Genomic DNA, 14,783 nt, shown 5'->3' with positions numbered 1-14,783 from the left:
AGCATGGGAAAAATTTTTTTACCAGCTATTGATCAGATAAAGGACTATTATCTAGAATATATAAAGAACTCAAAAAACATCAGACCCCCCCAAATTTAAAGACCAATCCAAAAATAGGCATCTGAAATAAAAAGACACTTCTCAGAGAAAGATGTAGAAATGGCAAATAAATATATGAAAAAATGTTCAACATAACTGGTCATTCCTGAAATGCAAATTAAAACAACACTGAGATTCCATCTCCAGAAAGAATGGCTTCTACTAAGAAATGAACCAATAACAAATACTGGTGAGGCTGTGAGGAAAAAGGAACCCTTCTCCACTGTTGGTGGGTGTGTAGACTGGTGCAACCACTGTGGAAATCAGTGTGGAGATTCTCAAAAAAACTAAAACGAGGTTCCATTTGACCCAGCTATTCCCTTTCTTGGTATCTTCTTGAAAGAATTAAAAGAATCCTGCCACAGTGATATATGTGTACCCATGTTTATAGTGGCACAGATTGTAATAGCTAAATCTTGTAAATAGCCTAAGTTAGTTACTTTTCTCTCATTGCTGAGACAAAATACCCATCACCCAAAGTTAGAAGGGAAGAGATTTATTTGGCTTACAGTTCATAGAAGTTTCAGTCTGTAATCACCAAGTTGATGGTCTATGAATCTTCAAGTTCTTATTCCTCATTTAATGTTTCATTAACAGAAATGTTAAAAAGCACCTAAAAGCTGAGTGCTGAGTCATCTGGCTTTTAATCTTAACTACTCAGGAGGCTGAGGTAGGAGGATCTCAAGTTGGAAGGCAGCCTGGGCAAATTAGTGTCTCAAAATTGTTTGAAAAGGCTGGCTATGGGCCAGGAATTTAGTTCAGTGGTTCTGCCACCTGCTTCGAAAGCGCAAGGTCCTGAGTTCGATCCCCGGTACCAAAAAAAAAAAAAAACGGAAAAGGCTGGCTATGGATATAGTGCTTGCCTAGCATGTATGAGGCTTGGGTTCAGTCCCTAGTACTGAAAAAAATAAAAAGGTAACTAGAAACTTGGTAAAATAATTTTTTGGGGGGATACTGGGGATTAAACTCGGGACCTTGCACTTGCAAGGCAGGTGGCAGAACCACTGAGCTAAATCCCCGGCCCTTGGTAAAATAATTTTATAGAAGCTTTGGCGAATAGTCAGAGATTTACACCAACCTGTCAAACACCTAATCAAGAAAAAAGCCTGATTCAAAGTAGGAAATTTTGTAGTGTTTACTTGCTGTTGCCCCAAACCACTCCCTCGCATGACTCAGCTTGGTCTGAGGGAAGCAACAGCTCAATTCCCAATTCCCTCCCTCCCTGTCTGAGAGCTATAGACACCACTGATCTCAGTTTTGCCTGACTTGGAGCATAGATGGAGAAAAATGGCAGAACTTGATCTCAGTCTGGGAAAAGCTGTGGAAAGTACTTGCAGTGCTTATCTACAAGGCAGGGAGCTACAGACCTGCAGGTACCTGGGCTAGACGCTGCAGGTAAGGAATACAATAGAGTCTTTTAAGAGTTTGAGGAGGATGCTTTGGGAAATTCCGATGTTTTAAAGCAGCTGTATAATTTTGGGAATCCAGAAAAGCTCACAGAGGCTTAGACAAAATGCACATGTGGAAAAGACCTGAGAAGACCTTAAGATCTTTACCATGGGCTGGTCACAAGAGACCAAGTCCTGCTGATTAGTGAAGGTCTTCTACACCAAAGACTGGGAGAGGTGGCTGATTTATACAAAGAAAGGGGAAAATGTGGTCCAATTAAAGGAAGAAAATAAAGTGACCAAAATTATTCCTGGAGAAACACAGATATGAGTTATAAAGAGAAGGACTTTAAAACAGCATCTTACAGGTGCTCAACTTGGGAGCTAAAGGAAAACACAAAGAGTGGACAAAATGAGAATATTAACAAAGGGAAATGATAAAAGGAACCAGACAGAAACTTTGGACCTGAAAAATACAATAACTAAATTGAAAAAAAAAATCAGGGAGATTTGAATATGCACAGGAAGCAAAGCACTAAGTGAACTTGAAAACAGGATACGTGAAATTACTGCCATGTGGAGCAAAAAGAAAAAAGAACAAAGAGAGGTAAACTGTCTGAGGAACTTTAGCAGTAGAATACCCATTGCTTTCTTAACTACATCTCAAATACTCCCAAGGATAGAACATGTGTTAGGCCACAAATCAAGTCTTTCGTTTTGTTTTGTTTTTGGTACCGGGGATTGAACTCTGGTCCTTGCATTTGTGAGGCAGGCAGTGGAACCACTGAGCTAAATCCCTGGCTCTACAAATCAAGTCTTAATCAGTATAAAAAAATTAAAATTACATGAAGTATCTTTTCTGATTAAAACAATAAAACTAGAAATCAGTAGAGGGTAACTGGAAAATTCAGATATATATGAATATTAAGCAGTGCACTCCTGTGTCAAGTCTTGGGTCAAAGAAGAAATCACAAGAGAAATTTAAAAATATCTTGAGACACATGAAAATAAAAACACAACATACCAAAACTTACAGGATGTAGCAAAAGCAATGCTAAGAAGGAAATATATAACTATAAATGCTTAAGTTTAGAAAAAGAAAGATCTCAAACAACCTAACTTTATACCTTAGGGAACTGAAAAAGACATACTAAATTCAAAGCCAGCAGAATGAAGAAAATAAAGATTAGAGGAGGGCCGGGGATTTAGCTCAGTGGTTCCACTGCCTGCCTTGCGCAAGGTCCCAAGTTCGATCTCCGGTACCAAAAAAAAAAAAAAAAAAAAAAAAAGATTAGAGGAGAGATCAATGAAATGGAAAAAATAGAAGTACAAAAAATCCTTAAAATCAATGTTCATCTGTGTCATTTTCTTTTTGGTTTAATTTTTTTGTACGCTTACATCATGGTGGTCTTTTAATGTTTTAACAGCTTTATTGAGATGTAAGTTTTTAAAGATGTAATTTATATCCCATAAAGTCTTATTGGTTTTAAGTGTACAACTCAGTGATTTTTATGAAATCACTATTTTAGAACATTTCTACCATTTCCAAAAGGTCCCCTCATGCTCATTTGCAGTTACTTCCTGTTTACTCCCCTTTTTGAGACAGAAAATGGATGTTTCCTGTCTCTTGTGGAATTACATTTTCTTGAGCTGTTATGTAAATTGGGTCATGCTACATGCTATCTTTTGTAACTAATTTCTTTCACTTAGCTTGTTTTTGAGGTTCATCTGTATTATCATGGAGATCCATTCATTCCTTTTCATCATCACTCTGTTGCATGGATAGTCTCACATTTTAAACATTTGTTCAAATAGTGAACAGATTTGGGTTGCTTCTGCAACCTAAACAATTATAAGTAATGCTGCTGTGATCGTTAGTGTAGAAATTTTTGCATGGACAAAATACTTTCATTTCTTTGGGCAAATACATAGTGAAATTTCTGGGTCTCATGGTAGAGCATTAGGATTCAGTGGAGGAACAGAATATGCACAGTAATGTCTTGCTTCATGAACGCTTCTGTTTATAAACAATTTGTTTCACCAATAAAAGCATTCAGCAAAATTTTGCTTCTGTTTGTGCACTCTGCATTGGGTGACAAACAGGACCATGGCTGTCTTTCCCACACAGACACAAACACAGCCATCTTCCCCACAATTGTAAAACAAATTAAGTTTGTAAACCAAAGTATCACTGTGTATATTATATGAAAGATTTACTAGGTAGGCTTACAAGGGACACCTGTGGAATCAAGGGTGGAAGAATGTAAATTGGTCATCTGCACACTGGAGAGCAAGAGGATCCAGTTGAAGCTTGAAGGCCTGGAGGTCACTGCAGAGTCCCTTGTGAGTCTGTGTTGGAACCCTGAAGGAACTGGAGATAAAAGTCCAAAAGCAGTGGTGAAGACTAGAGCTCCTCCGAGGACGAGGGAAGACTTTTTTTTCTTTTCCCTTTTTATTCCTGCAGGCTACAAGCCTATTGGTTGATATCACCCACATCTGGGGTCAATCTTCCCTCCTCAGTTTATAGCCTATGTATCAGTCATCCACAGACACACCCAGAGCAGTTCTTACTTATGTATCACAGTTAAAGATCACGTGATAGGGCTGGGGATTTAGCTCAGTGGCACTGTGCCTGCCTCTTAAGCGCAAGGTTGTGAGTTCAATCCTCTGTACCCACACCCATCACATGTGATAAATTTATGTTAAATTTTTTTTTTGGTATGGGAAATCAAACTTAGGACCTTGTGCTTGCCAGGCAGGCATGGGACCACTGAGCTAAATCCCTGGCCCTTATGTTTATTTTTTAAATTTATTTTTACTGGTACCAGGGATTGAACTCAGGACCTTGCGCCTGTGGCGCCACTGAGCTAAGTTCCCAGCCTCCTTATGTTTAATTTTGAAAAGAAATAGCCAAATTGTTTATTACATGGTCTCGCTTGGGCCCTCTGTCTGTCTGTCTGTCTCTCTCTCTGTCTCTCTCCCTCTCTCTCTCTCTAACTATCTATATATATATATATGTATTTTTTTTTAAGCCTACTTGGCATTTCCTCTTTTCCTGATGTCTCCTTATTACAGATATATCCAGTGTTCTACCAGAGTCCTCTTGGACTGTTTCCCCCTGGATCCACCGACCACCCTAGCCTGCCTAGTGCTGGATGTCCTGCTGCCCTCCTTCCCAGCTGTCATCTTGGGGCCTTCCTTCATCATCAGCACAGGGGAGATGCTAGGTTTCTCCTTCATCTTGTTCTTGTCTTAGATTTTCTGCTTTCAGGTTTTCATCTTTCCTGGTTGATAATTTCCACAACAAAAGAATATGAGAGGGCAGGGGATTTAATAGCTCAGTGGTTTCGCCACCTGCTGTGCAAGTGCAAGGACCTGAGTTTGATCCCTGGTACCAAAAAAAAAGAATATGAAAGACAAAAGTTTTTGTTTCTTTGTATAAATGTCTAGAATGTTTTTATTTTTCCTTTGTAGATGTTAAGTTTGTCTAGTTGTAGAAAAATAAGCTGGAAATAATTTTCTTCTATAATTTTGAAGGTCTTACTCCACAGTTTTATTTTTAAAATTTTAAAATTTTTATTTATTTATTTATTTATTTTTTGTACCGGGCATCGAAACTCAAGACCTTGTGCTTGTGAGGCAGGCAGCAGAACCACTGAGCTAAATCCCTAGCCCGTTACTCCAGTTTTATAAGCTTTTGATGTTTTTGGTACCCTAGTAATTCCTGATTTTTTGAACATAACTTGTTTCCTTTCTTTTGGAAGTCTTGAGTAGTCTGTTGTCCTGGCTACTTACTGTACTGGGTCTTTTAGTCTCAGAAATTTATACCTTTTGACTTAGGGAAAGTAATTTGTAGATTTTTTTTTTTTCTCTTAACATAACTCTTATTTCTGGAACTCCCTGAAATTGAAGCTTGTGGATTGGTCCTTGATCATTTTTCTCCATTTAAAAAAATCTCTTTGTCTTACTTTTTTACTTTTAGTCGTTTTCTACAACTTCTGCCATATCTTTTAATGTTTTCATTTTTTGCTATCACGTTCCATTTCTACATGAACTTTTCCACAGAGAGAAGAGGGGTTAGTGCTGTTGATATGTTCTTTGTTAGTAGGATCCTTTTATTGTTTCAAGGATACAGTAGAGTCTCACTTTGAGGATGTTTATGGTACGCTTTTTGTTTTGTATAACATATCTCTCTATGCATGTATTTCCTCTATACTTTTGGTAGCTGCCTTTCTAAGGCTCTTTCTAAGGCTCTCCTAAGAAATATAGTGGTTCCTGCCTGCTTGCTTTGTATGGCAGAGGGACTTAAAGCTATATGTATGTGGGCCTCCCCAGAGGGTGAACCACCTGGAATGTTATTGCGAGTTGCCTCCTTTGGGGACTTTTTTCTTAAACTGGTTAGATTTTTTTCATGGAAGAGTGTCCCTGTCTGCCTGGGCTTCTGGGAACTTGGTGGAGGAAGAGCAGTTGAAATCTGCTCTCCTTTCCCTGAGTAAAGCACACTGACTTTGAGTTCAACTAGCATTCCCCAGTCTGGACACCTCCCATTTGCCTTCTTGCAAGTAAGTCACCACTGATACGGGGAGGGATCTGGGTATATCCAGCTGCCTTCTCCCCTCCCCCCCTTTAATATAAGCAATTTCAGACATCCTGAAAAATAAGAACAGTACAATAAACACCTTTAAATGTATCTACCAACCGGTATTGTGCTACAGCTGGCTCTCTGGATTTTTTTTTCCTGAATCCTTTGAATATTACAGAATTTTACTGCTAAATGCTGTGCTCTAAGAACAAAAGGACAATACATTTTTCACATGCAAGAAATTTACTATAACTTATAATCAGTTCATATTCAAAATTTTTATTCATTCCCAAAATATCTTTAATAGGTTTTTTTCTGCTTTAAATCTAGGATCTATTCAAGGATTGTTATATTTTATTGGTTGTCTGCTTTGTTCTTTAGAAGTGTTCCCTTGGGCCGAGGATTAAGCTCAGTGGTTCCACCACCTGCCTCGAAAGTGCAAGGTCCTAAGTTCCATCCCCGATACAAAAAAAAAAGTGTTCCCCATACCCCTATTCCCCTCCTCTTTTCTTGGTGTTAATGGTGACCATTCATGGTTGATAGTTGAGAAGTCCAGACCAGCTGTTTTGTAGAATGTCCTGCAGTTTGAACTTGTCTCTTTTCTCATGATTTTTTGTTTTGTTTTTTGAGATAGGGTCTCACTTTGTGGTGCAGGCTAGCCTAGAACTGATTTGGTAGCCCAGGCTGGCCCAAACTCACGGCAATCTTCCTGCCTTAGTCTTCCAAGTGCTAGGATTATAGGCATGCGGCACTATGCCCAGTTAATGATTATTTTTGAGCAAGACTTTTTTATTCTCTGAACCTAGGACTTTCTGTCCCCAGCCCTTTTTAATTTTGAGACAGAAGCACACTATGTTGCCCAAGCTAGGCTCGAACTTGTGATCCTGTTGCCTCAGGCTACCACAGTACTGAGATCACAGGCTTGCTCCAACATGCCTGACTTTTTTTTTTTAACCAGTAATACTGTGTAGGTCACATCATAAGGCATATGAGTTTATTCCATTATCAGTAATGTTGAGTTTGATCAGTTGGTTAAAGTAATGTCTGTTACATGTCCCTATAGTGAATATTTTTCTACCCTTTGGAATGAAATGTAATTTATGAATAAATATTGAGTAAATTAATTTGTGGAATGGTGTTTAAGGAGTCCTCCAACACCCTTCTGCCCAGATGTTTTAGCTTGGATTGATCATTTTTGTTTTTGGGGGATTTTTTTTGGTACTGAGGATCAAACTCAGGACCTTGCACTTTCCAGGCAGGCGGTGGAACCACTGAGCTAAATCCCCAGCCCTGTATTGATCATTTTTGTCTGAATCAATTGTAATAGTGATGATTAAAATGGCAGTTTTTATAATTATTATATGTACTACATTTAAGAATTGCCCTTCTTTCATGAAGGGCTTTCCTATTTCCTCTTTCTTATTTTCTGGCACTGCAGGCTGCTTCAAGATCATTTTGCACTTGTCCTGCCCCAGCCCTGGGAGCAGCCCTTTCTCCAAGGAGGTCTGTTCCCCTTAGGAGGGTGGTGTTGAGTCACCATCTGGGTGTGGACTGACCCCATTGTTACTGGGGTGTCTGTGGTGCTGTCAGTGAATGGAGCAAGATACCTTTTTAAAAAAATCGTAAGTTCATATTGATGCCAATACCATATTCATAAATAGATCTTCTAAGTCTGTGTCTGAGGGTTTCTTTGGAGTTATGTTGTTTATTTATTTATTTTTGGTACCAGGAGTTGAACTTGGGTCCTTGCACTTTAGCAGCAGGTAGTGAAACCACTGAGCTAAATCCCCGGCCCTGCAGTTATGTTGTTAAGACTGTTTCCTGCTGAGAGTCAGAAATCCCTGGGACACATTCATCCTTTTCTTCTGTGTTATGATGATAACATTTGAGTATATTTTTATTTAGTCTCAGGACTTTTGACTCATTTTGTTGATTTAATTTAAATTTTTTATTGAAATATAATTCATTTACCATAAAATTCACCCTTATATGGCTACATGATTTTTAGTATATTCAAAATATTGTGTAACTAATTTAATTTATTTTTGGAATTTATAAAACAAGATTTAAAAGTCATAATTTTATAAAAACATATTTATAGAATTTCTGTTCCTTTTCTATCCTTTTACACTGGTCCCACTCTTATCCTAAAGATAGCTAATTTTAGGGCTGGGGATTTAGCTCAGTGGCACCACACCTGCCTGGCAATCGCAAGGTCTTGACTTTGATCCCTGATACCAAAAAAACGTTAACTAATTTTATTAACTTCTAGCTTATCAGGCTGGGGATTTAGCTCAGTGGTTCTGCTGCCTGCCTCTCAAGCACAAGGTTCTGAGTTCAATCCCAGTACCAAAACACACACACACACACACACACACACACACACACACACACAGGCATACACCCACTTGTGAATATATGTATACATAGGGATAAGCTAGAAGTTTGTTTGTTTGGTTTTTTTTTTGGTCCCGGGGATTGAACTTGGGACCTTGGGAGGCAGGTGCCGGAACCACTGAGCTAAATCCCCAGCCCCGTATATATATTTATATATTTAAATTTCTTTTTCTTTGCTCATTCTACCACATAAAAAAGCATGTTACAGGATGAGGTGTAGCTTAGAAAAAGGGTGTTTATATAACTTGGAGGAGACCCTGGGTTTGATCCCCAGTACCTCCTAAAACAAAAAAAGTTTGTTACTGTGTATAATATATGCCCCTGGGCCTGCTTCACAAGCTCAAGGTCCTGAGTTAGATCCCTGGTACCAGAAAAAAAAATTGCCCCCGCCATTGGCCTATAGCAGCAGGTAAGGCACTCTCTCCCTTGTGCCACAGATAGTCTCTTCATGAACCCAGGAACAGCTGCAGGGATGTGGATTTGGACTTAGAACTCAAAAGGTTGTGCTTTTGCAGTTGTTTTCTGTTGGGTTATGTATCATCCATATGGGTATAAAATAGAAAACAGAAGTGCTCATAGTGACTTTTTTTTTAAAGCATAGCTTCAAATTTCTGGTAGCACAGAGACAGGTGGCCGCCACTGGGACATGCCCTCTGGCAGGTCTCCCCAAGTAAGGCAGCCTTGGTCTTGGTTGAACAGGACAAGAATCACTTTGTAGAACTTAAATGATGTCATAACAATATCACTAGGAATTTTATGTTTTCTGCCTTTTTGATTTTAGAAATTCTGTTTTGGTAACCAAGTATTGTTTGACTTAACATTTGATTTTTTTACACAATTCCAGACTTGCTTTGATGTAAGTAGAGGAAAGTCATTCTGACAACTTGGAGTGCTAGAGGCTTATCTTGCCCCCTCTTTGTATTTGGGGAGATGATATGGTCTTCTGGATCCTATGTGGACAGGTTTTTAAGTTTTAGCAACACAAACTAGAATCATTCACATTTTGTCTCTCATTTGCAATAATCTTCCTTTCTTGCTGTATGTCATTTGGAAATGACATGCCACAAACTGTACTGCCTCGGTTTTCTAGCTGGACTTGAGGTGGCACCCTGGTTCCCACTCTAAGGTTCTCTATTGGGGAAAGAGGCAGCCCAGCTTTTTGGGGCTTCCAGTGGTGCTGGAGGTGGGTGGGGAAGTCACAGGGGCCAAAGATGGACTGGGCTAGGACCAGGTCAGTCCAGGCTGTTAGGCGGGGAGGCCCAGGCCCTTGAGCCTGCTGGTCTTAAGCCCCACACCTACTCTGGAGCGTGGATCCTGACACCACTAAGCTTGCTCCTTCTGCCTGTGAGGCACGCCCCTTCACATTTTCGGTACCAGGTCAGCCATGTGTTGCTTCAGGTGTCCCTCTGCAGACCCCCTTTCCATCTTTGGTACCCTGGCTGCTCTATAGTCTTGATGAGGACATGTAAAGAGAGAAAAGCTATTTTTGAAAGCATCAGAATACTCTTCCCATGGGACCTCAGGAGCCAGTCCTGCTGTTTCTTTTCAGGATGTCAGGGGCAGCCTTGAGGTTGAGCTATGAATAGGAATCCATCCCACCCCAGTCACAGGCACCCTGTCCAGTTGCTGACTGGAAGAGAAGGAGAGTCAAAGAGGCATGACACAGGGCACAGGTTTATCTGCTCTTTGTTCACTAGTGCACTTCCTGTGCCTCAGACAGTACCAGGCAATTAGAGGGAAAAGGAAGAGGAGAGTTGCTTTGGGGTATTTGTCCTGAGGCCAGTGCTCTAGGGCCGGCCTCATGCAAGTCAGCTAATCAGTGAAAACCAGGTTTGGTGTCCAGCTGCACACCTGTGAGCTGGCTCTTAGGGAAGAGGGAAGTGTTGTCACAGGCGGACCTAAGAGGCCTGGAAGATTGCTAATCTTGTCCTCTACCCATTCCCCGGCTTTCCCCAGGAAGGGTGAGTCCTTTATTTAACCGTCAGCAGCATGACCACCTTCTTGCAGGCAAAGACCTGTGTCAAGAGCTGGTGGGTTTCCTTGGTGGGGTTTTTATAAAACCAAGTGAGTAGGGCCGGGGATTTAGCTCAGTGGTTCCACCACCTGCCTCGAAAGCTCAAGGTCCCGAGTTCAATCCCCGGTACCAAAAAACCAAGTGAGTGAGGTGAATATGAGTATTTGGGTGTGAAAAGAGAGGCTCTCAATATGCTCCCTGAACCTCAGAGAAGCCTGCTCAGCACAAAGAGTTTCCTTTGTCACCATTTGGCTTTCTGGTTACTTATCTTAAATATTTCACTCCATCTTCACCTCCAGGCTACAGATGGTTTCACTGAGTCTACATCCACACAACCGATCTTCAGTATTACAGGACTGAACAGCAATCTCTGACCTTTTCCTTCCCCTCCCTCCCTCAGTTCTTTTTCTGAGCAGTTTACCTGGTACTGGGTATAGTTGGATACAAAGGAATCACAGGTCTTGCTTGTTTGAAGAGACAGAAAGGAGCTGTGAAATTTAAGTGCAGTGAAGTATGTTTCAGCCACACTTAATGCTTGTCAAAACTCCCCCCCACCTGTCTCGTTCCAGGAATTGAACTCAGAACCTTGTGCAGGCAGGCGCGGTGGCAGGTGCGGCGTCGCCACTGAGGCGCCACTGAGCTAAATCCCCAGGCTTCCACTTATGTTTGATCCCAAGGTTGTCTCACACATGCCTACCTTTGCCCTTTACCTAGGGCTTGAAGATGCGTTCTCCTTTGAGATCTTCACTTTGTACTAAAATTATCTCGGACACTGGTAGCACATTGTGTATTTTACAGTGATTTCTAATCAGTAAACAAGGGCCAGGGATGTAACTCAGTGGCACAGCACCTGCCTGACAATCACAAGGCCCTGAGTTTGATTCCTGGTAGCCCCTCCCCCAAAACCCAACAATAATCAATAGCTAAACCTGATCACATGCATAGAGGAGCCATAGAACTGCTCTTGCAAAATGAATATTTAGCTAGCAAAGGAAACAAAACTTCTGTGACTTGTACAGGGTCTCCAAGGGAAAACAGGAATACATGGTGATTTTTGTACACATTGTTCAATGCACCCTATGAAGCTTTTTGTAAAACAGTGCACAAAATACAGTGGTAAGTACTGTATTGATGGAGTAGGCGCAGCCATGAAAAGCAGTGTCCTTAAGCCTGTTTAGGAATGTGGAAGCTGTTTATAGTTGTAAGTTTAAAAAGCAAGTCTTAAAATAGTGTGTGTGAGGGCCCAGGGGTTTATCTCAGTGGCATCTTGCCTGCCTGGCAAGTGCAAGGTCCTGAGTTCGATCCCCGGTACCAGAAAGAAAAAAAAATTGTGTGAGGTTGATGATGTAGCTCAGAGGTAGAGTGCTTGCCTAGTATGTGCAAGACCCTGGGTTTCATCTCAGTACTGCAAAACCAACCAAAACAAAACAATGTTTGGTGTGATTCCTTTTCCTTTTTTTTTTTTCCTTTGGGGGGAGTCCTGGGAATGGAACCCAGGGACTCGAGCATGCCAGGCAAGTGCTCTGCTACTGAGCTCAACTCAGTCCTGATCCCAATATTTCTAAGAATTTGTGTAAGAAAAAAAGAGGCTAGAGGAATGGGCCCTAATGTAACAGTTTATGCATTTTATCTTTTCTAACTTTAATAGTATTCAAATATTTTACATTTGTTATTTTATAATGAAGGAAAGAAGATTATTAAATTAAAAACAGTATTAGTGTCTGTGCTCCTAGCAGAACCCAATGGGAAGAAATTTTGCCAAGTGGGCTGATTGCCAGCTCTGAAGTCAGGACAGGTAGGTTTGCAAGAGATCAACCCTTTCCACTTCTATACAGCTGGCCCAAGAGAAGCTGTCTGCAGCTAGAGTGTGCCTGCTGGCAAGTAGCTTGTCTTTTTGACTGTGTGCAGCCATGCAGACTATGTTTGTTGCCCATGTGACCTGACTTTGCCCCAGGTGCCCTTCGTCCTGCATCAGGGTACATCTGTGCAGGTGGGATGGGAGGTGGGTGGGTCCAGGAGAGACGTTGCCTCTGACTTTCTGCTCTGTGCCCTTGGGAAAATCACTTTACTTCTCTGAGTCTGCTCTTCACCCTGCGACATGAGAGGAGAATGGTTCTTGGCAATTACAAGGGGATTGGAGGGCTCCAAGAAAGTGTGTGGAAGGACCAACTTGTGAATTATTAGATTGTGCTACATAAAACTGGAATGCTTCCCCCTTGCTCAGCTTCCTGTCTACACCTTCTGACCATGCAGTGGGGCCTGCTGCAACCTATGGCCTGTGCCAGACATCAGGGAGCCAGATGCAAGCATCCTAAGTCCTGGCTTGGAGACTCTTAATACCCTTGATGGACCAGCTCAAGGCTGGCTAAAGATGGACAGATAGGCAGCTCACTTCCAGTGACAGGTGATGAGGGGAACCAGTGTACACGCTGGTCTCCCCTTCACCCTAACATGGGAACTCCCAGACCAGTGAGGATGAGTGGAAAGGCAGCCTGGGATCCGGAAAGAGCCTCCTTGGCTAGGATCCCTGTGGGGCTGGCTCTGCAGAAGGATTTTAAGAAGGAAGGACTGACTTTGTAATGCTAGCAGTACTCATTAGAAAATGCAGTGAAGGCCTCTTTTCATAATAGCAGTACAGTAGTGAAGACTGCCAAGGTGTAATTCTTTTTTTTTGGTACCGGGGATCGAACTCGGGTCCTTGCGCTTGCGTAGCAGGCGTTGAAACCACTGAGCTAAATCCCTGGCCCTCCAAGGTGTAATTCTAACAGGCATATGTGACCCATTTGAAATATATGGCAATGTTCATTCTAGAGTTCTAAGGTAAAATTCTAGGGTATAAGTGGACTCTGTTGCCATGTCCTGTGTGTGACCCGACCCTTCTACCCTGAGTAGTGTGACTCATGCTGACATTCAGCTTGGCAATGGCTGGAGAAGTCCCATGGCTGCTTTGTCACTACTGCACTGGTCAGGCTCACAATACTCTTCTCCTTTTGCTTTCAGAAGTAACTGGGGAGTCTCGGCCTTACCATGGGAAGGAGTCTGTGGACCTACGGCAGGGGCGAGTCAGAGGAGGCGACCCTACACACTTCCACGCGGTGAATGTGGCACAGCCTGTCCGGTTCAGCAGTAAGTTGCAGACCTACCCTGACTGGGACCCCCACCAGAATGAAGCCCACTCATCTTGATCTTGAGCTTGCCGTCTAAGACTTAGCTCCCAGCTTTCCCAGTACTTCTCTGCTATGGATTGGGAGAGCTTATTTCCTAAAGGAGCTCTTGAAGATGGTCAAGGGCCCTGAATAAGGCTGGATGGTACTCTCCTCTGGTCATCTGGCTGCTGAAAGTGAAGTGAGATTCACACCTAGGCTCCAGAGCCAGGCTGCTTGAATTTAGAAAAAAATTTTTTTTTTGGTACCGGGGATCGAACTCCGGTCCTTGCACTTGCGCAGCAGGTGGTGAAACAACTGAGCTAAATCCCCTGCCCCAGGCTGCTTGAATTTAAAGCACTGGCCCTGGGAAATCCCATAGTTGAATGGTTCTCTTTTATAGATAGGAAAAGCAGGCTCTGAGAATTTAAGTACAGCTGGTGGCTGGGGAAGCCTTTACCTTTTAGTTTTTAAAAGCAATTGGTATGCCAGGTGTGGTGGTTGCATGCCTATAATCCCAGCACTTAGGCTGAGTTCAAGGCCAACCCAGCTACACACTGAGTTTGAGGCTAGCCTGTGCTACAGAGTGAGACCCTGTCTCAAAAAAAAAAAAAAAGCCATTGGTTAGTTTGGTGAGGCTTTGTGGCACATACCTACAGTTTTAGCTACTCAGGAGGCTGAGGCAGAAGGATTGCTTGAGTCCAGGAGTTCAAGGCCAGCCTGGGGAACATAGCAAGACCAAAACAGTTTAAAAAATAAATAAATAAATAAAGGGAGGCTGGGCATAGTGGCTTATGCTTGTAATCCCAGCAGCTTGGAAGGCTGAGGCAGGAGGATCATAAATTCAAGCCCAGCCTGGCGATTTAGGAAGACCCTGTTTCAAGCTAAAAACAAAATAAACTAAAACAACTGAAAGAAAAGGGCTGGGGATGTAGCTCACTGTAAGGCCATGTTTAAACTCCATTACCACTATAAAACACACACACATGTACACATACACATATACACCACTACAATTTTTTTTAAGTCAGACACAGTGATATGATCAGGCCTGGTACACACACACACACTCACACACACACGGGGCTGGCACTGCAGAGGGATTTACCCAGCTTGCTTGCTTGCTTTACTTTTCTTTTCTTTCTTTAGTTTATTGGCAC

At 41.9% G+C, this 14,783-nt stretch overlaps 1 protein-coding gene across 7 annotated transcripts in view; it reads left to right on the top strand.

Moving 5' to 3' along the window:
- The window catches only part of Dgcr2 (DiGeorge syndrome critical region gene 2), a 91,267-nt gene that overhangs the window by 36,907 nt on the left and 39,577 nt on the right, over nt 1–14,783 (top strand). For 4 of the 7 annotated variants that reach the window (XM_087203016.1, XM_087203019.1, XM_087203020.1 and 1 more), the window contains one exon: nt 13,481–13,608. In XM_087203016.1, coding sequence (XP_087059142.1) covers nt 13,481–13,608 — 128 coding nt within the window. The remainder of the gene's footprint in view (nt 1–13,480; nt 13,609–14,783) is intronic. The other 3 variants (XM_004874867.4, XM_004874870.4, XM_087203018.1) reach the window with 1 other exon arrangement.

This window comes from Heterocephalus glaber, unplaced genomic scaffold (genome assembly GCF_053883595.1).
Source record: "Heterocephalus glaber isolate CG9 unplaced genomic scaffold, H.glaber_assembly_v1.0 deba00001781, whole genome shotgun sequence".
Lineage (NCBI taxonomy): Eukaryota > Metazoa > Chordata > Mammalia > Rodentia > Bathyergidae > Heterocephalus > Heterocephalus glaber.
Note: the sequence above shows the minus strand (reverse complement) of the source record. Positions and strands in the feature narration are given on the sequence as shown.